Consider the following 24,446-nt stretch of genomic DNA (forward strand, 5'->3'; position numbering starts at 1 on the left):
ATCAGAAGCCGTCGTGACGTTGCACCAGCCTGAGGGGTGCCATGTGTTCTCCTGGGGAAGTTGTCCCTGGATCACGTGACCCTGGCAGTGGCGGGCTGCTCCTGGGAGGGGAGGCGTGGACAATGACCTCTGCTTGCACACAGGATTCTTGGTGCCTGCAGCCACAGCCTTAGCGTTTCATGCCCCTCTCTGGTGTCTGAGCTCATAGCCGTGGCTCATGCCCATCTCTGGAGCTCGTTTAGGCTGTGCTCTGCTCTGAGGGCACACAGGGAAGGAATCCCCTCTCCTCGTGCACCCCGAAACAATGGTCTCTTGCCTCTTAGGCATGTCCAGACTTTTTCCCGGACTCCCTCCCAGCTAGTCATGGTGCACTAACCCCTTCAGGCTGTGTTCACACAGCCAACCCCAGTCCTCTCCCTGGGATCGGACCAAAGCCCAAGCCTCAGCTCCCAGCCCCTGCCCACCCTGGTGGGTGAGCAGACAAGCCTCTTGGGCTGGTGAGTGCTGGTTGGCACCAATCCTCTGTGCAGGAATCTCTCCGTTTTGCCCTCCGCACCCCTGTGTGGCCGTGCTCTCCTCCATGGCTCCGAAGATTCCCCCTGCCCAGCCCCTGTCTCTGCCATTGAAGGGGCTTCCTGGTGTGTGGAAACTGTTCCTCCTTCACAGCTCCCTCCCACTGGTGCAGGTCCTGTCCCTATTCTTTTATCTCTATTTTTTCTTTTTCTTTTGCCCTACCCAGGTACGTGGGGGGTTTCTTGCCTTTGGGGAAGTCTGAGGTCTTCTGCCAGCATTCCGTAGGTGTTCTATAGGAGTTGTTCCACGTGTAGAGTATTTCTGATGCATTTGTTGGGAGGAAGGTGATCTCCATGTCTTACTCATCCAGCATCTTGAAGGTCCCCCCACCACTTGCTATAAACATTCTAAATGACATAACCATATTCTGTCTTTAAATTTTGTTTTTGATTTCAGGATGGAAATAAACATGAGACCCCTAAAAAATAGTTCCAACCTGGGACACAGTAAATAATCAGGGACCATGAAGCAAAAGTTGGGGTTGACTCCCCCAAATCCTGCACAACTGGCCACCTAAGCTCAGATGACAAACCCTATACTTATCCTGCCTTCATGTCTTCTCCACAGCTATGCCAAGAATATTAGCATTCTATAGCTCCTTTGGGTTAAGGCCAATGTGAAGATACCTCTTACTCAGACTAGAAAGACATTAACTTAGACATTTTCTTATCTTCTACCTATGGATTCATTGCATGTAGAAAACTAGAATTTAAATATGTGGAATATAGGACATGTGCGTTTGTTTCATTGAGTGAACTAAATGTGAAAATAGTTTGTAACTAGGACTCCTGGGTAGCTTGATATCACCAAGGGGAAGAAGACATGAAAAGAGGGAGGAGAAAAAGTAAGGAACACTAAAGATTCATTTCCCTTATACCACACTAAATATAAGACATAAATGGCTATAATGATAATATTGATGACAGCCACCAGGCAGAGCAATGGAAATAATAATCACTTACACGTGTATGTTATTTCAGAGTTTGCAAAGAGCTTCCCTATTTCAGTGGCTCCCTTTGCCATTGGAATTGTTATTCCCATTCTATAGAAGAAGTTTGGAGAGATTAAGTAATTTTCTCAAAGTAGCATTTAGGACTTGGCAGTACTAGGGCCCAAAGCCAGACTTCTCATTTCTAGTTTGCAGCCTGTTCTGCGAGACCATGTGAGAACCCTGGATTCTGAGTCCACAGTGCAACATTCTAGTCCTTGCTCACCTCTTAAGTCTTGCACATTTAGCCAAATAATTTATATTCTTCAAGCTTCTGTTTCTTTATAGCTAAATATTATCTACCCTCCTTTTCTTGTTGGATAAAGTGAAACAGTATACAAGAAAATCTTTTATACACTGTGAAATGCTCTATAAATGTGAGGAAGGTGTAACTAAGCCCAACTTAATGACTGATATTTCTAGGGGCCTCACCTCAACGTATCCTTACAGTTTTTCCTCCCTTTTGTCTGGAAGAACAAAGAGTCTCCTTCTCTTCAAAGTTAAACCTTCCACCTGTGCTTATATGAGACCAGCAAATATTTATCAAGGGCTTACTGAGAGTCTATTGCCTCACTTAATGTCCATCATGATTTTACAGATAAAGAACTGAGATTCCTAAAAGCTGAATAATTTACCCAAGATTATGCAAATTAAGTATTAGAGTCCAGGAAGTCCCATTTCAGAGCCTACGTCTTTAATCACTGTGCAATATTGCCTCCCCAATGACTCAGGCAACTTCTTTGTTTTCCCCCATTTCAGTTATCTATTACTGCGTAACAATCCAGCCCCAAATTAAATGGCTTAAAACCAGTCCCCCTATTTGCACATGACTCTACAATCTGTACTGAGTTCAACTGGGTCATTCTTCTGTTGACTTTGTCTGGAGTCACTCATGAGGCTCCAACCAGCTGGGAGCTTAACTGGGGCTGAACCATCCCGTGTGGTTTCTCATCCTCCAGGGTTCTCTTCAGGTGGCTGCTTATCATTCAGTGGTCTGGACCAGCCTCTAGTCCGAGCATTTTTATAGCATGGAAGATGGCTTCCACAGGAGGACAAATCCCACTTTGCAAGTGCTTCCCAGGTCTCTGCTGGCATCCTACTTTGCTAATGTCCCTTTGGCCAGAACTAGTCACAAAACCAAGGGCAAAATCACAGGGTATGAAACCCAGGAGGTGCAGGTCCCTGGAGGCCATGATATTTACCACGTCTCCTCTCTTCCCATCTATCTTCTCATTCATTACTTATGTTTCCCCCTCAGCATAGAAAAGACTTGGAGGATCACATCTGAATACAAGTAAAAGTTTCCTGTGACTGCATTTCCCCTTTAGCTACCATCTCCATCTCACTCTCTTTCCTTTCATGGCCAACCATCTTAAGAGTGGTCTACACTCACTGTCTTCACTCCATTACTGTCTATCTACTCCCCAGTCACTGGAGACTGGCCTCTACCAACACCGTTGCACCAAAACTACACTCCCTCAACTCTCCAGTAACCTCTGCATTTCCAAATGCAGTGGAGAATCTCTAGACTTGTTTACTTTGACCTCTCTGTAACATTTAATGTTTTCTTTTTCTTATGCGACTCTCCTTTCTCTCATCCTTTGTGTGTTTAGTTCTTCCCATCCTCTAATGGCACCTAATGGTCTTCACTCACCAGGGTTCTGGCTCCTGTCCTCTGTTCTACTCACTGTATAGCTTTTCATGCGAAAAACACTCAAACTATACCTTTAGCCCCAAACTCTATGCTTACCTCCAGACCCATTCATTTAAGTATATCTCTACTCAAATCCAACAAGTCCAAAACGAATCATCATCTTTCCTCTAAAACTCTTATAATCCCTTATACTTGTATTACCACCACCCTTTACCCAGTTGCCCAAATTAGAAATGTGATAGCCCAAGACTCGTCCTTCGCTTCTTCCCACAGTATACAATTTGACATTGAGTCTTATCTGTTCCGGCTTTAAATATTTCTCATAACTATCCAGTGGTATACTGGCAAATGTTTAGCTATCAGCTTTTGCAGGGGGTGGGGGATGAGTAGCATTTGATGATTTCCATGGTGTAATCCTCCCACCATGGTTGATTTCAAGCTACTAATGTGACATCACTGAATAGAATTGGGAAGAGAAGTGCATTACCACACATTATATAGTATTTCCACCTACAGATACAACAGGCATAAATAACTTCAAGAGAGTAGTAGCAGTAAAAGTAGTAAAATAAGTATAAAATGATGAGTTTTGAGTATTTATTTCTTTTGTTTTTAATATAACTAAATTGTAAGTGTATATACTTTAATTTTCAGTGATGGCTTTGTTTAATAGCCAGCTCACCAAATTCCTGGAAATTTAACAACTGGCTCTCATGAGCCAGTACAAGCTGGATCTATCCCCCTCTTTTCCGTTCTCAAGACCAGAGGCAAAATTTAAGGCTCTGACCACCTGTCATCTTGATATTGCAATTTCCTCCTAGTAAGTCTTTCTACTCATCTGTCCCCCACATTGCTGTCCCAAGGACCCTTTCTAACACTCAGATCTGATTATATCATTCCCCCACTTACAGTCATTGAAGACCCATAGCTTTTCAACTGGAACTTAAAATTCCTAGTTTAATGCACAGAGACTTGCCTTGTTTTGAGCCTTATCTCCCTCTGCTTCACCCACTAACACCCTAGCAACTCAAACATATGCTGTCTTATGACTCTGGACCTTCCCCCATGCTGTTTCCACCCTCTAGATTGCCCTTCCATCTTTCACACAGCTAACTAGTACTGAGTGGTTTTTCAGATCTCAGGTTAAGAACTCCCTCCTCTGAAAGTCTTTTCTATACAGTGGCAGTACAGAGTACTGATTAGGAACATGGACATAAAACCAAACAGCTAGGTCTCTAATGTCGGTTCTGCCACTTAACTGAGTAACCTTGAACACGTTACTTAACCTTAGTTTCCTTACTAATAAAATGATGAAAATAAAGTGCTACCTTGTAGAATTGTTGGGAATATTCAAAGAGCTACTATGTGCAAACCCCTCAGAACAGTGCCTGTAACTTAAGCCCTTAGGACTCAGTAAATGTTAGCAACATTAACTACCTAACTGTAAATGCTTCTTATCTGTATTTCCACAGCATTATGTACATACTCATCACATGATACTAAATCACTGATTTACTTGACTTCCTCGTTTGTAACTCTTCAGACAGGAACCATGTAGCCCTGTGCTTAGGCAGTGTCTAGTAAGTGCTCAATAAATGAATAAGAGAGTAGATGAGTGATGCAAGCTCTGGCCAACTGGGCACATGTTTCTTTTTGACTCATTCAGCTGCATTAGAGTTAAGAAAGTGAAGGGAATTTGTGAGATCCTATGATCAAATCAAAGGGAAATATTTTCTCAAGTTTAATTAGCTATACATAGTGCTATAAAAACTAAAATCAGAAGGAAATTAGTTTTAAAACCCACAATGCTTTTGCTGATTTTTGCTTCCTCTTTATGTCGCTACCATTTATAAGAAATGTGGTAACGGTGTCTTAGCCTAATTCCATTGTTATTTGTGATGAATGTAGGAAAGACTCCTCAAGTTAAAGGGAGCTTTGGTAAATGTGTGGGCAAAAGAGACTCTAAATGTCCACTGAAAAATTATTCTGACCTCACAGCAAAAATTAAATTCTATTATTTTCTGAGGCTCTAAGTTGTTTAGCTAAGAATCGCAATTTGACTTTTATGGAAAATGAAAAAAGAAAGAAGAAAGATGTATTGAGCATCTCCTAGGTATCAGGCATTTTTACAAATACTATTTCTTCTAATCTTCACAAAACTGAATTAGATGTTGTATTGGGGTTCTCCAGGGTGGCAGGGAATAGATATGTGTTTATGTTTATATATAGAGAGAGACTGATTATAAGAAATTGGCTCATTCAACTATATACACTGATAAGGTTCCATAATTTGGCTTCTGCTAGCTGGAGACCCAGTAAGCATGGTGATCTCATGTAACTGTGCAGTTCTAGTCTGAAGGCCTGAGCACCAGGAACTGATGGTATATGGTCCAGACCAAGGGCAGGAGAAGACCAATGTTCCCACTCACACAGGGAGGCTGAGAGAGCAAATTCTCCCTTATTCCAACTTTTTGTTGGCCCTCAACAGATCTGATGAAGCCCACCCGCACTGGAAGGGCAATCAGCTTTATGCAGTCTACTGATTCAAATGCTAATCTCTTCTGGAAACACCTTCACAGACACATCTAGAAATAATGTTTAACCAGATACCCGGGCATCCCACAGGCCAGTCAAATTGTCGCATAAAATTAACCATCACAGATGTTATCCCCATTTTCAGATGGGGAATCTGAGGTTCAGAGGGTTAAGTAATTTTCCAAAGATTACATGGATGGCAAATGTGGGTTCAAGTTCAAATACATGTGTTTCTAATCCCAAAGCACCATGTTCCTTCTACTAAGACAGTAATTCTAAATCAGGTGACTGTGCCCTCCAAGGTCACTTGGCCATGTCTAAAGACATTTTTGGTTGTCATAAGTGGTGGGGATTGAGGGACTTGCTACTGACATACAATGGGTAGAAGTTAGGGATGCTGCTAAATGTCCTACGATGCACAGGACGGCCCTCACAACTGAAAATTATGCAGCCCAAGATGTTAACAGTGCCAAGATAAAGAGACCCTGCCTGAAACTATACTATATTAATGGTTTTCCAAAACAGTAGACAAGTAATAATATGCTGATCTAAAATATAAATGACTAGAGTTCCATAAACCTAATACATACTGGTGAAAAGAGTGAATGAACGTTAAATTCTAGATTATGATTTATTTTAATAGCCTCATCTACCTTGGGAAGAATAAGTGATGGGTACATGGGAAAGTACTTTGAAAAGGGAGACAATTTCTAGGTCCAGACAAAAACAAAATATTGTTCAACAAAAGAAACATAAGTATTATTCAACACAAGAAACTGCTACTTGGCTCAGCTATGAAGAATATTTACCTTGTCATAATGTCAAATAATGATTTAAATAAGAATTGTGATACAATTATTTTAGGAAGAGGGGGAGGGGAAGGAGGAGAAGAAGAGTACTGTGTGCATGTGTGCGTGCATGTGCTGTGTGTGTGAAGTGAGAGCTGTTACAGTATTAAATTAGTTGAATAATGTTAAATATTAAGATATTTTTAAATACCCACTTGAGCATTTATTTAAAAATATTGAGTAACTAGCAGAAGAAATTCCTCACTTTCTTTATAAACATCAAAGTAATATTTAAAGCTGTATGGATGTATTTATATACAAAGCTATGACTCTAAAAAATCATTTAAAAAGTCATATTCTAGTTCTGGGAGATCCAGAGAATCTCTATTAAAGAATAAAAAGTGTACCCCTAATCCCAGTCAGAGTTCAGACTACCAGGCTTAGGGATACTCTGCAAGAAAATGTAGACAGCCCACTCTTTTAAGAGTTCATGTGGAGGCCAATTTACTTAGCCTCCCTGAGCCTCACTTGTTTCATCTCTAAATTAAATAAGTTCATTTGGAACTAATTAAACTCAAATGCATGGCAAATAACAAAAATGAGACAGACCAGGTACAACTGCCAGCATCACTTATAGATGATGGTCTCAACTCAGATCCAGCCAGCGGTTGCCATAAAGACATAGTGGTGCTAAGAGGCTCAATGGTTCAAGAGAAACTACAAATCTGAACTTTCACATGAAAGCTCCAGATTTTAGAATGCTAGTTTAAAACACACAGTGCCTGCCAAACCCAACCCATCTGCAAGGCACCACCAGCTCACAGATTCCCAATGTGCGACCTCTAAATTAGTGAACATGGATGGCCCCTGTAGGGCAGTGCAATGTCTCATTTCTAAAAATCTCTATTGAATGTATGAGTTTCTCCAACACCAAAGAAGCAGTTTGTTTAATCCAAACCTGACCCACTATATTACTTCACTTTGTGACTTTTGCATTCACTGTGAACACTCACAAATCTTCAGAACCAAGATCTGCATAAAGCCTTTATCCAAGAAAGCACAGTCATCAACAAAGCTAGGTGGGCTTCCCTGGTGGCGCAGTGGTTAAAAATCTGCCTGCCAACGCAGGGGACACGGGTTCGATCCCCGGTCCGGGAAGATCCCACGTGCCACGGAGAAGCTAAGCCCGTGTGCCACAACTACTGAGCCTGCGTGCCACAACTACTGAAGCCTGCGCTCTAGAGCCCGTGCTCCGCAACAAGAGAAGCAACCGCAATGAGAAACCCGTGCACCGCAACGAAGAGTAGCCCCCGCTCGCCGCAACTAGAGAAAGCTCGTGCACAGCAATGAAGACCCAACGCAGCCAAAAATAAAAGAAATAAATTAATAGAAACAAAACAAAACAAAGACACGTTCTGCCAAACACAGCTGGGTCAAAAAATCAAGGAGTCATTCTCAGAGGGACATGATTGGGTAAAAACTGTCATTAATCGGTCTTTTCAGATATGTTAGTCCACAAGGACAACAATTGCCTTTAAATACAAAGGACAGTATCAAGCTCAATATTTGCTAAGCAGAGTATCTTTTAATCTTTTACAAGGAAATTTTACCCACTACTGCTAATTATCTTCTTGGTTTACAGGTCTAGAAAAATGAAGTCTGTGATTTTTTTCCTATTCATTTTGGAAACTGCAGTTGCAATCCCGGTAAATATCCTTTCTTCTATTGTTACATCTCTCCTTCCTGATATTCAATTTAGAAATCCTCCATTTAAAAGAAAATGTTCTTCAGCTTGTGCTATTTACTTAGTAGCATGTTAATCATATCACTTGTGAGATGCTTTTGATTTTATATAGCCCTAAATTTTTAAGAAATAAACAAATCAGGGACCACCCTCCCTAAATAAATAAATAAATAAATAAATAAATAAATAAATAAATAAATTAAATGTTCTTATAGAATGGTTTGAAGTTCTCTTTTTTAATTTTTTTATGTTTATTGGCGTATAGTTGATTTACAGTGTTGTGCTAGTTTCAGGCGTACAGCAAAGTGAATCAGTTATACATATACACATGTCCACTCTTTTTTAGATTCTTTTCCCATATAGGCCATTACAGAGTACTGAGTAGAGTTCCCTGTGCTGTACAGTAGGTCCTTATTAGTTATCTATTTTATATATAGTAGTGTGTATATAAAATCAGTCCCAATCTCCCAATTTATCCCTTCCCCACCTTAGCCCCCTGGTAACCATAAGTTTGTTTTCTACATCTGTAACTCTATTTCTGTTTTGTAGATAAATTCATTTTTATTTTAATCAAATTATTTTTTTCCCAAGCAAGGAATGAATGACTAGTAAAAAGGAAATAAGGTACTTTAAAAAAATATATTTCTTGGGAATTCCCTGGTGGTCCAGTGGTTAGGAATCCATGCTTCCACTGCAGGGGGCCCGGGTTCGATCCCTGGTTGGGGAACTAAAATGCCGCAAGCCGTGAGACACAACAAAAAAAAGGTCGACAAAAAATATATTTCTTTAAGAGCTAACAGGTTCTACAAGATACAAGTACGCAGCTGAAAGTGTTGACTAACAGTCTATTAGCCAGGGAATATGCCCAAATACCAAAGAGAACAGGAAGAAATAAATTCTCCTATGGAAGCTCACCAGGCTAATATGAAAAATCTAAGAAATTAGTATGAGAAATCTTGGAGCAAATACCCACACTCGCCAGCAGCATTTTCTTCAAGATCAATACATACTGGCTGAGAAATTCTGAGTCTATAATGAAAGCAAGACCCAATAGGCTAAGGACAGGAAATGATATGGTAACCATAAATCAGCTCCTAACTCACACTTGGGGGTACGTCCAAGCAAACATGCTGAAAGCAGACAGGACCAGAACTTTCTTTTCTTCACAGCCAGATATACTAGCCCCACCATTTACACTGCAATAAATCAGCCACACGCAAATCAGATCATCTGAGACCATGTCAGCAGCCTCAAAATACCTGAAAGTTGTCTTTGTTGATTTAATGGGACCGTAGCTTGGACGATCATTTGGATATCTCCCAAAGCATCCGTATCATCCTTAATCAGACTAAAGGATTTGTGCCATTTTTTCCTTTTCACCAAATGGATGAATCAACCTCCCTGAAATAAACAAAGCAATTTATCTCTTGTTCCTTCTCTCCTTCCCTCTCTACTACGTCTAAGAGTCTGTCCTTGCTTTTGTTGTTGTTTAAAGATTTATTTATTATTTATTTATATATTTTATTTATTTTTGACTGCGTCGGGTCTCAGTTGCAGCACGCGGGATCTTTCTTTGTGGTGCATGGGCTTCTCTCTAGTTGTGGCGTGCAGGTTTTCTCTTCACTAGTTGTGTGGTGCGCGAGCTCCAGGACACGGGGGCTCTGTAGTTTGCGGCACACGGGCTCTAGGTGAGGCGTGTGAGCTCAGTAGTTGCTACACGCAGGCTTAGTTGCCCCGCAGCATGTGGGATCTTAGTTCCCTGAGCAGGGATCGAACACGTGTACTCTGCATTGTAAGGCAAATTCTTTACAACTGGACCACCAGGGAAGTCCCTGTCCTTGTTTTTTGGAAAGCTTCTGGTTGACAGATGTGTTAGCAAGGATAAACACCATGCCACCCAGACCAAGTAGTTCTTAGAAAAAAGAATTTGTGAGCACTGCTAAGAATCATGCTTAAGCAACGAGGAGCTACTCCAGCTGTAATTATAAATTCTCCTCTGAAATTACAGAAGTGGAATAATTAATATGTTCAGCACAGAAAGAAGTTCCCACAGGACCATTGTTTTCTCTTGAAAATGCGGTTTGCCCTTGCAGCTGTTGCCACTATGTAAACAAGCATCAAAAGGGTCTTTGAACTAAATGTTTGAATGACACGCCTGCATATAGACATGTTCCAGATGTTTCCCTGCTAGGAAAATTTTTTTCATAGACTCAGTCCCGTGTTAAAAAACTAAGTATCGGGCTTCCCTGGTGGTGCAGTGGTTGAGAGTCCGCCTGCCGATGCAGGGGACACGGGTTCGTGCCCCGGTCCGGGAGGATCCCACATGCCACGGAGTGGCTGGGCCCGTGAGCCATGGTCGCTGAGCCTGCACGTCCGGAGCCTGTGCTCCGCAGCGGGAGAGGCCACAGCAGTGACAGGCCTGCGTACTGCAAAAAAAAAAAAAAAAAACTAAGTAGCTTCTCAAAGGATATACCTGTTAAAAATCTTGTATCATTTTCCCTGCCTGCCTGAATTCTCCAGAAATAAGTGAGTTCTGTATGGTTCGGAGAAACCACACAGATTTCCAGAGGGTATGTTGTTACATGTGGAGAGAATAATGAAACAGAATTTCACTTTCTGAAAATTTCTGGAAGATAAGCTGCTGTGTTTCTGAAAGATAAGCTGTTGCCTTTCTTCCAGCTTGCTGAGGGGGAGTGGAGGAAGAAGGATGCAGAGACAGGGAGCAGTTCTCCATTAATAAGCAGAAAGTCTCCTCCACTATTGTCCTCCATCAGGCCCCTGCCAGCAACTTGCCAAACTGGCCACTGTTCTTTCTCCATGCTCCTCTTAAAAATGGCTTCTCTGGAAATTTTTTCAAATATGATTATTCCTTTTAGTTGAAAAGGTAATAAGAAGCAAGAGAAGAAACCACATCTAAAAAAAATCCTGGGGGTGGAGGGATGAACTGGGAGATTGGGACTGACATATATACACGACTATGTATAAAATAGGTAACTAATGAGAACCTACTGTAGAGCACAGGGAACTCTACTCAGTGCTCTGTGGTGACCTAAATGGGAAGGAAATCTTAAAAAGAGTGGATATATGTATACGTATTCACTTTGCTGCGCAGCAGAAACTAACACAACATTGTAAAGCAACTATACTCCAATAAAAATTAATAAAACAATATAGGGCTTCCCCAGCAGTCCAGTGGTTAAGACTCTGCCTTCCAATGTAGAAGGCGTGGGTTTGATCCCTGGTCAGGGAAATAAGATCTCACATGCTGTGGGGTGTGGCCAAAAACTAACTAAATAAATAAATAATAGAATAGAATAGAATAGAATAGAATAGAATAGAATAGGATAGAATAGAATAAAATAGATAACCAACAAGGACCTACTGTATAGCACAGGAAACTCTGCTCAATATTATGTAACAACCTAAATGGGAAAAGAATTTGAAAAAGAATAGACACATGTATATGTATAACTGAATCACTTTGCTGTACACCTGAAACTAACACAACATTGTTAATCAACTATACTCCAATATGAAATAAAAACTTTAAAAAAGTAATTTATATTTCACTTTAAAATTAAATCAATCAATAAAATCCTGTACTCCATGACTTTCTTTACACTATATAATCAGCACTACAGGACCTGGTAATGGAGTAAAGACAAGTCAATTCAAATAAAACCTGAGTTTTATACTTATACCTGGACCTGTCTGACATGAGTGTTCACAGTATCTCTCTAATAAAGATCTGTGATGAATACCTGCCTAAGATATCAGACAGTTCATATTATTACCACTGTGTGATATTACTACTAGCTATAGTAATTTTTCACTTGGGTTACCCCTTAAAATTCACAAAATGTCTTGTATACATAGCCTTAGCTTGATATTTCTGCTCACCTCACCTTGAGAGATGAGAGAGTACAGATGAACAATTTGTCAAACCACCACACATAGTAAATAGCAGAGTCAAGACTTGAAGGAAGGTCTCTTATCTCTACGTCCAGTTGTTCAACTTCTCCATCATGTATCACCGCCCAGTTCTTCATCTATGCCTCCAGTCTTGCTAGAAATAGAGCTATTCCTGTAAAGGAAATAATACTCCATAGCTGTTCAGCCCTACTAGACTTGGTGTCCTGTTTCATACAGTTTTTCAATTAGTTCAAGATTAAATTATTTTTTTACTACATGATTTCCTGATGAATATAAGACTGATAGAGTTAGGAAAGTACGCAAATATTGAATAAAGGGTTTATAACTTTTCCTGCTAATTATCAGTGAGTACTTAAAAGTTAATTTAAGAAAATGCACAGTGCTATAGCCTATGGTTAATTTGATTTCAACTTTATGCTAAACAACATTTTTCAAAATTATAAAGTACAAACGCTTTGTAAAAGTTTGAAAAACACAGAAAATAATTCCAAAAATCAAAGGTTGCTATTATTGAAATCATTTTGGCCCTATCTTCCCCCATTCTCTGCATATATAACTTTTTCTTCATCATGATTGGGATTTTGTTTTCACTTAAGATTATATTCTGACTATTTGCTTGTATCTTTAAAAATTCTAGAGAATATCTTTTAACTGATGTATAAATGAAATATATTACTACTAACAATGATGACAAGAAAAAAGTAGCTAGAAATTTTTAACATTTAGGCATGAATAACAAACCAGTTTTTAATTTTTTTCAGACACAAGCAAGGTTCCTATCTGATCATTCCAACCCAACTGCTGATTCCTTGAGTTCCTTCCAACAGGCTGAAATGTTGGTAACATCTGAGCACACTGCAATCCCCACTGTAAGGGCTGAAGATGCAGAAAATGAAACTGAAGTATCCATAGAAGACCATCCCACTCATAAGGTAAAAGTAACATGGTTATACTAGTACAGACTTTTGTCTCTCAAGGTCTCAATTCTAAAGCGTTGTCAAAGAGACTACCTGATTCACTCTAAGTTTAATTTTTTTAAGATGATGATCACATCAACTGCCTCCAATCTCTAACAGAATTGTGAGGATTAATGAGTTTTACTTCTTGGGTTGAAGTGTTACATAACTGTTTTATTTCAAAAAATTCAAGTTCAGGTTAAACTTGTAGCTATCGAATGTGAAGAACATCAAAAGTAAGTTTATAAGACATTATGTGAAGAAAAAGAATTAAGAAATATTCAATGTTGGCTTATGAATTGTAAATATGATGTAGATATGACATAATCATTTGTTTCAAGGATAAACTTTTTTCTTTTTAGCCTGAAAAATCTTCAGTGCTAAAGTCAGAGGAGGAAAACCATGACCAGTCAGCAGATCAGGACCAGAGTTACAGCCAACACCCGGGATTACAGGATGAAGAGAAAAGTGAAAGTGACTTAATTGAGAATTTGGAGTATACACCAACTGAAGGTACACTGGACCTTAAAGAAGATATGAGTGAGCCTCCAAAGGAAAAGCTCCCCGAGAGATTCCTTGGTCATGATGTTAGTCCCACTGTAGATTCTAATCAACAAGAAAGCATCACAGAGACAGAGGAAAACCAAGAACCACCTATAAATGACCCACATCCTCAGTTGAACGGGAGCAGCAAACAGAGTCAAGACCTAAGTGTTCAAGGAAACCAAGAGCAGGGTCCAAACATCCCAAATGGAGATGAGGAAGAGTCAGGTAAAATTGGTACCCACAATGATAACCAAGAAAGGGAGAGAGAGGTTCCTGAGCAGCATTCTACCAGCAATCAGGAAGAAGACAGTACACGGTCTGATGGTATTTTGGAAGAGTCCTATCAACCAACTCAAGTAAGCAAGATGCAGAAAGATGAATTTGAACAGGGCGGCCAAGAACAAGAAGAGGAAAACTCTAATGCAGAGATGGAAGAGGAAACTGCATCAAAAATCAGTAAGCCCAATCAAGATAAAGAATGGCAGAGCCGAGAAGCACAGCCTGGCCTTGAAGTTATCAGCAACCATGAGGAGATGGACAAAAAGACTCTTTCTGAGCCTTTGCTGGTGGAGCCTACGGATGGTAACATCATGCCCAGAAATCATGGGACTGATGATGACGGCGACGATGGCCCCAGGCACAATGCGAGTGAGGAGTACTTCAACCCAAGCGAGGCTTTCCTGGAGAATGAAAGAGCTCAATCCAATTACTATCACATTAACTATGAGGAGCAAAGAGAAAAAGCACGTGAGAATGAGAATGTAGATACCAGCGAACCTGTAGAAAACCGAGGGGTGAGATTGTTTACAATGATGCTTGTCCGATAAAGTGGTTAGCTTTTCAAACAATAGCCATGACCTTTCTCTGTGCTCCTGCAATCCCTTGTGCTCATCTCTTAGTACGTTACTAAAATATATTATAATTATTTATTTTTCTCTACATCTCCATCATTAGTCTGAAAATGCCTGTTTTATTTGGGTTCCCCTAGAAGCATATCCTGGATTTTAGTGCAGTTTGTTTGAGAAGTTCAGGGAACAAAGGAAGCTAATCAACCGTACATAATTAAAGCCATGGAAAGCACATTCCTCTGAATTAGCCCCTTTGGAGAGTGAGGGACCTATGGCTTTTATAGAAGCTGAGGATTACTAGGAGAGGTGTGAATTCCCCAGCACTTCCAGTCTGTCCTTGGGCAGGCCACATAGAGTGTCGTGGTTTTCCAGGCACAGAGATGCAGATACCGGCAGTTGAACGTCCCTGGCACTAACTAGAGTGGTAAATTCTGATAGATAAGAGGGATGGGAGGCATCACAACTGCTGCTCTCATGCCTTGATAGCAGGTGCCAGGTCATAGTCAAGTTGATCACCAATGTCTAGCAAAATGCCTCTAACATAATAACGTAAGAGATCCAGCAATGTTTATTGATTTAGCTATAAAGGCAAAGAACAAAGACTTCAGCTACAGCTTTTTGAAGCAAACACACACCAAAATGATAATCGGGAAACAGCAACAGGGTGAGGGAAGGGAAGAAACATATTGCAATTTGGTTGTTTAATCATTTGGAGCTTTCATGCAAAACTCTGGCAGCCACCCACCAGGAGCACGTAGCACAGCTTTTGGTGGGCAAGGTGAATACTAACTTCGATTCCTGAGAACTCTGCTGCCATTCTAAGGCAGGAGTTTTCTTACATTTTAGAAACCTCATAAGAAACGTTTCCCAATAGCGTCACAGAGATTACTAATGTAATCATGTCTTAACTATAGAATCACATGGTAATACCACATTTCTACTGTTTTCCCAAACCAAAGGGGAGGTTCCAACTTCGCTTCTGATGTTAGTTCCAATGTTTATTGGGTAATCCCCAGAGATATAGCACTGAACCCAGTTCATAAAGATAGAAATGGCTCCTGTTCTCAGAGGGTTACTGTCTATTTCCATGGCTGCGGCTGGTGTCTTCTCCTTCTGAGATCTGAAACGATCGGAGTATGAAAAACTCTGTGAAGGTACGCACAGTGGAAATATAAATTATGTAAAGGCTTTCCCTAAAATAGACTTCAACTTCTGCTCTTGTTATTATAAAGGCCAAGAAAGCAGAAAGCTCACTGAATGAAGATGATCGTTCAACTGAAGGCAACACAAGGGTGCACAGTGTCGGTGAGTATGGGCTAAGCAAGCAGTCTGTGACTATATGAGGAGAGAGACGGAATAGGCTATGTTGCGCTATCCCCACGCCATCATCTGTGACTACTGCACAGAATTTTTCCTCTCCCCATTCCTCCCCAAGGAAATGCTCCCATAAATTGTTGACATTCTCGTGTGCACATTTGATCTACAACTGTGGTAACTGTGTTTACAAACTGGAAATCCGGTTGCAATGTTACTGCAAAAGCTAGAATTCTTTTTCTCTAAGTCCTTTTGCTTCGAAGAAGAAAAATTGATTCTACCTTATTTACACTCAAATCCATAACTTAGAATTGAGATCTCATATTTAATAAAGACCTAATTTTTTTTTTTTTTTTTTTTTTTTTTGCGGTACGCGGGCCTCTCACTGTTGTGGCCTCTCCCATTGCGGAGCACAGGCTCCGGACGCACAGGCTCAGCGGCCATGGCTCACGGGCCCAGCCACTTTGCGGCATGTGGGATCTTCCCGGACCGGGGCACGAACCTGTGTCCCCTGCATCGGCAGGCGGACTCTCAACCACTGCACCATCAGGGAAGCCCCCAAAACCTAATTCTTAATCACATACCCCAATCACAAAATTTTGAATTTCAACCATAAAAATTCTCATGGCTTATTTAACTTTTGGCCAACTTGCACAGCACTGCTCTGTAGACGTCAGACTATGACCATTGCCGGCAGGTCAAGAAAAGTTGTTTGTTCTTTTTAGATCCCCAATCCAAACTGCAAAGAAATCTAGACTATTATGCAAAATAGTCTGGAGCCCGAGGGTCCCACCTGAAAATTAACGCGTCCATTAAAAAGGCTTCTAATGTTTTCCCAAATTTTCTCTTAGTCATGGAAATGGAACTGTCTGGATGAATTTGAGTTTACGTACTCACTTTAGCTTTGTCCATGTTTCCTGTCTAAACTTTTCTGTTAGATTCTTGCATGAGCTTCCAGTGTAAAAGAGGACACGTCTGCAAGACTGATCAACAGGGAAAACCCCACTGTGCTTGCCAAGATCCAGCGACTTGTCCTCCTACAAAACTCCTTGACCAAGTAAGGCTTCTACAAAATGGTCTTTAAGGGACATCAAACAGTTAGTGATTTGAATGAAAGTAATTTGCAGTTGAAATCTTTTGTTAAAGAGAAAAGTGAATGCCCAGGTTATCATCTAATATTTAAACAACAGTCAATAGAAACAGTAGTTCATTAGACTTTAAGGAACAGAGTGTTTTCCCAATGAACATCCCCAAGCCTGAGGTTTTTCTCCTACTTGTCTTTCTTAGGTTTGCGGCACTGACAATCAGACCTACGCCAGCTCCTGCCATCTCTTTGCTACTAAGTGCAGATTGGAGGGGACCAAAAAGGGGCACCAACTGCAGCTAGATTACTTTGGAGCCTGCAAATGTAAGAGTCTAACCACCACTGCTGAAAGTGTTTTGGATGAATCTGAATTATATACATATATATAGGTACTCATATATATGCAGGCGACAATAGCAAAAAGTTAATGTAGTTCTGAATCCAGGCTGCACATTAAAATAACTGGGAAGACTTTTTTAAAAATTAGAAGAATAATGTCCAGGCTTTAACTGTAAGAGATTCTGATTTAATTGGACTGGGTTGGAACCTTGGCATTGTTTTTTCACTTGTTTTCAAAGTAACCAAGACAATTCTAATGTGCAGTCAGCGTTCAGAACCACTATGATAATGTTATCCGCTTAATAACTGAGATGAATCATTGGAATTTTGTTAAATTAGTCGTCCTTTTCCAAAAGCGAAGCCTTTGCCAAGAAGTTTTAGTGACAGCATAGTCCTCCAGAAGTTTTTGAAATTGTCTTCCTTCCCCAGGATACTCTCAATTGTGTTTGGATCTCCTGGTCGCTAAGTGATTCTCCACATTAGCAGTGCTCACTAACCTCTCCTGTCTTTCCAGACACATGAGAGGATTCCGTTTCTCAGCCCCCTTGATGTTAGATGCAGCCATATGAGTTGCTTTGTCCAGTGAAATGCGAGCAAAAGTCATCCATGGGAGCTCTGGACAGAGCATTTAAGAGCTGTGTATGGCTCTCCATGCCGTCTTCACCTCGTGTTGAGATGATGCTGAATGGCGGTGTCTCCCCCATCCTGAGCCCCAGAGAGACAGAGGAGCAGAGCTCTCCTGCCAACTTACAGGGGACATGCAGCAGGATGGAGAGATAAACGTTTGATGTGATGTACGACATACTAGTCAACACTGCTGTATATGGTATATTTGAAAGTTGCTAAGAGAGTAGATCCTGACAGTTCTCACCACAAGGAAATAAAAAACTCAAGTTAACTATATGAGGTTACAAATGTTTAACTAAACTAATGATTACTGTGGTAATCATTACACAATATATGGATGTCAAGTCATTATGCTGCACACCTTAAACTTACAGTGTGGTATGTCAGTTATATTTCAATAAACCTGAAAAATATGTTTGTTCCTTTAAGCCACTGAGATTTAACATTATTTCCACAGTATAAGCTAACTGCTGCCTTTTCTCCTAATAAATAGCTCTTGTGACCTCCACCTCTGAATTCCAACTCTCTGATTCTAGAGTAGTGGTTCTCAGCCCTGGCTGCACATCACAATTGCTTCTGGAGCCTTTTAAAACACCCTGATGCCCAGGCTCCACCCAGATCAATCAAATCAGGATTTCTTTGAAAGGAAGCTGGCATCTGGTATGTTTTTAAAACACTCCTGGCAATTCTGCTATGGTGCCAGGGTTAAGGACCACTGTTGTGATGGAGGGGCAGTGAGGATGCTGTCAGTCACCGGAAGTTGTCAAGCATCCTGTTATGAGGACTTTCCTTGGGACCGGAGTAAGACCCCCAAATTAAAATCAATTTACTTTCTGCCTGGAACAGCTATTCCTGCTTGTACGGACTTTGAAGTGAACCAGTTTCCTCTAAGGATGAGAGACTGGCTCAAGAATATCCTCATGCAGCTTTATGAACCTAACCCTGAGCACGCTGGATATCTAAATGAGAAGCAGAGAAATAAAGTAAGTTATCCACGGCCAGCTACCTAAGCGTCTGTCTACAGAGCTTGAGGAAAAAAGCGTCAGGGGACGGGGCGGGGTGGAGGGGGAGGGGTATATCAGCCCTTCCTCTGCATATCAGAAACCCCACCTAGTTAACACCCATGGATTAACAGAATAGTAGTGGTCATTATTCACGCCTCAAAGCTTGGGACACAGCCAAACCACCCGATTTGTACAGGCAGGGCAGGGGCCTGAGTAAGAGCTCTTGAACTCATTCCTAGAGCAAACTCTGTTGACCAAAATGAACCTCAGTTCAGCATTTATATGTTCAGGCCCAGGCATATTATTTAAATCTAAACATGTTTTTTGCCTTTATAGGCCAGACATAGATTTATGATATAAGGGAAATCCATTATTAACAATGTCAGTAATATATTAAGATTAAAAAGTGCAGAATAAAAAAAAAAAAAAGTGCAGAATATTAATCCTAGAAGTTCCCAGGGAAAATTCATTCATCAGATAGTTATTGAGTGTATACCAGGTACCTGGAATTGATTTACATGCTGGAAATACAGCAAGGGACCAAACAAAAATCTCTGCCTTCATGAGCCTACATTCTAGGCAAAGAGATGATATATACTTATATATACATGTATGCAAATATGAACATACATGCAAATGTATAAATACATGAAAATAAACATTTATGCAAATATGTTATGTCAGGTGGCATGAAACATGCTATAAAGAAAAAAATAAAACATGTAGGAGGGTGTGCATTAACTGTGTCAAATGCTGTTTACAGGTTGTTAAGATGGGGACTGAGAGTTGGCCCCTGATTTGGCACATGACAGTCATAGTTGACCATGACAGGAGTTGTTTTTGCAAGAGAAAAGCCTGAATGGATAGGGTTCGAAAGAGAATAGGAGGAATGATGTAAAAGCAGCAAGTAGAGAAGACACTTTGCTGTAAAGGGGAAAAGTGAAATGGGTGGCAGGTGGACAGGAATGTGAGTTCAAGGGTCGTATCTACCAGCGGGAGGTGACAGAGGATGTTTGTATGCCTCTGGAAATAATCCAGTAAAGAAGGAAGGGTGCCCAACTGCCACAGGGTATTCTTGAGTAGATGAGAAGGGGTGAGCTTCTGAGCACCAGTGAGCGGCTGGGCTTAGTAGATGAGGAGCGAAGGAATTTCACGCATGGTGACAAGGAGGGAAATTGGTAGATGTGTTCATGAGAACAAGTAGAAGTTCTGTTCTGATTGCTTTCAGTTACTCAGTGCACTAATTGGTAACGTCACAAGCCGGTAGTTTTATATGCATTGCCCCTAAATAATTTCTATCCTCTCTCTTTAACAACACATGGCCACAGACAGCCTTGAGAGCATTAGATACAAAACAGGGAAATTTCAATAGGGGTGTCAAGCAGCATCATGCCAGGGCTGACCTGAGCCGCAGCAGGCACTGGATGGAAATACATAAAGGATTAAGAATGGAGTATGCCAGGACTTCCCCGGTGGTCCAGGGGTAAAGAACCGAATCCGTCTTCCAATGCAGGGGACGCAGGTTTGATCCCCGGTCAGGGAACTAAGATCCCACATGCCACGGTGCAACTAAGCCCGCGCGCCACAACTACTGAGCTCACACGCCTCAACTAGAGCCCGAGTGCCGCAAACTACAGAGCCCATGCACCCTGGAACTGGCACGCCACAGCTGCAGAGCCCACGCCACAGCTAGAGAGAAGCCTGCGTACCACAACGAAGAGCCCACGTGCCTCAACTAAGACCTGATGCAGCCAAAAATAAGTTTAATTAATTAATAATAATAAAAAAAAAAAGAATGGAGTATGCCAGTGGGGAAGAACAGAACTTTTCACCAACAAATGAACAATTTTGTCTAGGTCCGTTCAGCCCTTTTCATTAAAACCTTTTCATAGTTTTAAGAAATATGAGGAACATCACTTGGTTAAAAGATCAAACAAAGTCTTAAATTTCTTCTGAAAACCCCAGGGTTTTTTAAATGTTAGCTGTTATTCTATGCAGAAAGCTGTAGTGTTGATTAGAAGGCATGTAATTTGTTCTCAAATAACATTCTGGGTTTGTTTTCCTCTGTCATGTGAGGAATACTCTTCAAGTAAAGTTTAGCAAGTGATAATTCCATTACACTTGTCTGATTCTCTAATGATCATCTCCCTTCCTAATCTCAGGTCAAGAAAATTTACCTGGATGAAAAGAGACTCCTGGCTGGGGACCACTCGCTTGACCTTCTCTTAAGAGACTTTAAGAAAAACTACCACATGTATGTGTATCCGGTACACTGGCAGTTCAGTGAGCTGGATCAACATCCTAGGGACAGGTAAACACTTTCCACCTTCCCGTTAACTAGGTCATCTCCCTGATACAATGTCTAGTTATCTGTACCCAAGAATTCTAAACAGATTTACGAAACTTCCGAGTTCCATTTTAGAACACAGAAATGTCAAGCAAATACGGTTATGAGTCTAAACACAAAGCTGCTTTGAGGGACTTCCCTGGCCGTCCAGTGCTTAAAATTTCGCCTTCCAATGCAGGGGGTGTGGGTTTGATCCCTGGGCAGGGAGCTAAGATCCCACATGCCTCGCGGCCATAAAACCAAAACATACAACAGAAGCAATATTGTAACAAATTCAATAAAGACTTTAAAAATGGTCCACATCCAAAAAATTTAAGAAAAAAAGAAAAGTGCTGCTTTGACCATAACAGAATATGGCCACAATTCCACAAGCTCCCAAGTTTCCATGTTAGGGTTCAGCCTCCCGAGAGGCTCTTTCCACTCTTCCTCATTCTTGATCCTAAATTCTGAAGCTAATCTGATTGGCCCCAGTTGGATTAAGCACCTACGTCTGGAATGATCCGGTACGGCCAGTGGTAAGAGCCAGGTTGTATAAACATGATTGTTGGGATGCAGCCCTATAAATTTAGGGTGGAGGGACGAGAGTTCCTAGGGAAGAAGGAAACCTTATGAACTGACATCCCAAAAGCTGTCTGTCTTACCCACAGATCATTTATTTCATTTGTAGCTCTTCATGAACGCACGCCTTATTTGCCGTCCTCAGCAGCCTTGGGGAAGAAAAATGCCCTTGGTGGTCGTAAGAGTTGGCTCTTCATACACAAGTTAGTAACCCAGTTAATTGGCTGCCATTTATCTCATTGCAGGGTCTTGACCCACTCTGAGCTCGCTCCTTTGCGGGCATCTCTGGTGCCCCTGGAACACTGCATAACGCGCTTCTTTGAAGAGTGTGACCCCAACAAGGATAAGCACATCACCCTGGAGGAGTGGGGTCACTGCTTTGAAATTAAAGAAGGTAAATTCATCATCAGCCCAGGGAGGGGGGTGTCCTCTTCTCCAGATAAGCCCTAAGCCTGCAGCTCTCATAGACAGGTCCTGCTGTGTGTTCAAATTGAAACCTAGAGACCACAAGGTGGCAGACTGCAAGGTTATTTCTTACTCCCTTTATGATCTCTGTTTCAAAGTGTAGCAAGGGTAAATATTTAAGGGGTAACTGCACTGAGGTCTCAGAAATTGGCTAAGCCTAAGAAAGTGATGTGAATCCAGAGAGCTGCACCAAATCTCCGAAGGCTACCTTTCTACGGAAGGAAGGAAGGACTTTATATCCTTCCTTAACCTGAGTATTGGGCCAAACTTTAAAAAAATCACATGTGAAGAGTAAAACAGCAAGCTTGATCCTGAAAATGGGAGATGCCAGAAGAATCTTAGAATTGATTACCAACACACTGAAGATTGTCACCTGTTGTGCCCAGGTGTTATTCCTTTAATCCAAAAGGAATTCCCCTGCAGCGGAGGAATTTAAATTTAGACATTTGTTTTGCTAGGTTATGTCTTAATGTACTTCCTTTTCTTTTCCTAAGTTACAGTTGATTTTTATGAGCAAGGCTGTTTTTTAATAATCGAGATATGAAAGGTGTTCAAACAATGAGCAATCAAAACTGCTCACAGAATGTAAATCAACAATGAACATCAAATCTCTAAAGCAGAGGTTTTACCCATGTGTTCACGACATACGTATACGTAGGATGACTATGCAGCCAAGAAATAAAGAAACGTAAGTTCATCAAAGGTCAGAGTTTCCCCAAAAGAGGTAACTTGTGTGAACTTCACTCTAAAAATATTCTTTATGCATATGTATGATGGCTTGAAATTGGAAAGAAAGAGTTGGAATATGAGGATTTAGTTATTTACTGATAAATAGATAAGCAGAAAAGGTCCTTTTCCTCTACAGTGTTATTCTGTGAAATAAGTACAACTGCAATGAGCAAAGAATGAATCTTTTTGTAAGCACCTAGTTCTGTGTATTAGTTGTCCATTTCTGCACAAGAAATTACCTTAAAGATTAGAAGCTTAAAATCTCTCTCAACGTTTCTGAGGATTAGGAATCTGGGAGGACCTCACCTGGATGGATCTGCCTTAGGATCTGCTCTAAGCTCACTTACATGGCTATTGGTAGGAGGCTTCAGTTCCTAACCATGTGGTCCTTTGCACGGTGCTTCTCATAACATGGTGTCTGGTTTCCTCCAGAGCAAGTGATCAGAGACAGAGATAGAAAGAGAGAGTCCAAGACAGAAGCCGCAGTTCCCTGTAGGACTAATCTCAGAAGTGACATATTTCTGCCATATTCTGTTTGTCACACAGTCTAACCCTGCTACAATGTGGGGGGAGACCACAGGAGATGGGGATCATTGGGGGCCAGAGTGGAGACTGTCGGACCCCATACTGTTTACATCCTATTAACATCAATAGGAAATTAACAGGCAATTAAGACCCAGTCTCATGCAAATAATGCCAATTTCCTTTCTAACACCTATTCTATAAGCACAGTACTTACAAATTCATATACATCCCTAAAAATGGCTAACAATGTTTTTTCCAATTCCCATGTTGAAAAGATAAAATGTACCCAAGGACAGCTGCCCCGACCCCTCCCCTCCACCATTATCAAGAAAAAAACTTAGCTGGGACAGGACATATTTATGTATGCCCTTTTATATGGCACATGATTTTAAAGGAGTGATCCAAAGGCAAATTTAAAGAGAGGCCATTTAAGGAAACCAGTTGCACTTCACTGTTCCTTTCAAAATTTCTGGCAGCTCTTCAGCATATGAGCCTACTCAGGCCCTGTGCTGGGGGGTTGTCTGGGAGAAGCAGGAAGGGCTTAAATTCTGTGACTCGCAAAGCTCCTAACGTTCTTGTTTGTTCACTGTGGTTTGGCCATGATTACATTTTGAAGAAGGGAAACAATTATCACACAATAAGCCAGCAAAGCAGATATTAAATATTCAGTCAGGACATGGAAACAAGTTACTGCTTTGGGATTCAGCTAGGGAGAGAAAAAAAATGTCTATCTGTAAGCATACAAATGTATTCCCTCAGGACGGAGAAATCCACAGGACAAGATAAATTGTAGCCAGTGTTGTCCTGAATTTTAACCTCCTTTGCTCTGAACTAGATGTGCTCAAATATTCCAGCTCTGTTATTAACTAGCTATGAAAATTAGGGCATG

The 24,446-nt window shown here is 41.0% G+C and overlaps 2 protein-coding genes across 2 annotated transcripts in view; one reads left to right on the top strand and one right to left on the bottom strand.

Moving 5' to 3' along the window:
* DSPP (dentin sialophosphoprotein) overlaps positions 1 to 9,924 on the bottom strand; it is a 107,098-nt gene extending 97,174 nt beyond the window's left edge. Inside the window, exon 1 of the mRNA XM_030865709.2 lies at positions 9,542 to 9,924. The gene's annotated coding sequence lies outside the window, so the exon portion shown is untranslated. The remainder of the gene's footprint in view (positions 1 to 9,541) is intronic.
* Positions 1 to 24,446, top strand: part of SPARCL1 (SPARC like 1) — a 54,005-nt gene that overhangs the window by 20,759 nt on the left and 8,800 nt on the right. The window contains exons 2-10 of the mRNA XM_030865711.2: positions 8,181 to 8,244; positions 12,977 to 13,147; positions 13,534 to 14,511; positions 15,798 to 15,870; positions 16,818 to 16,936; positions 17,167 to 17,287; positions 18,776 to 18,912; positions 21,096 to 21,244; positions 22,084 to 22,232. Of these exons, the coding sequence (XP_030721571.1) occupies positions 8,191 to 8,244; positions 12,977 to 13,147; positions 13,534 to 14,511; positions 15,798 to 15,870; positions 16,818 to 16,936; positions 17,167 to 17,287; positions 18,776 to 18,912; positions 21,096 to 21,244; positions 22,084 to 22,232 (1,951 nt within the window). The 5' untranslated portion in view covers positions 8,181 to 8,190. The remainder of the gene's footprint in view (positions 1 to 8,180; positions 8,245 to 12,976; positions 13,148 to 13,533; positions 14,512 to 15,797; positions 15,871 to 16,817; positions 16,937 to 17,166; positions 17,288 to 18,775; positions 18,913 to 21,095; positions 21,245 to 22,083; positions 22,233 to 24,446) is intronic.

The sequence above is a fragment of the Globicephala melas genome, chromosome 5 (genome assembly GCF_963455315.2).
Source record: "Globicephala melas chromosome 5, mGloMel1.2, whole genome shotgun sequence".
In the NCBI taxonomy this organism is placed as follows: domain Eukaryota; kingdom Metazoa; phylum Chordata; class Mammalia; order Artiodactyla; family Delphinidae; genus Globicephala; species Globicephala melas.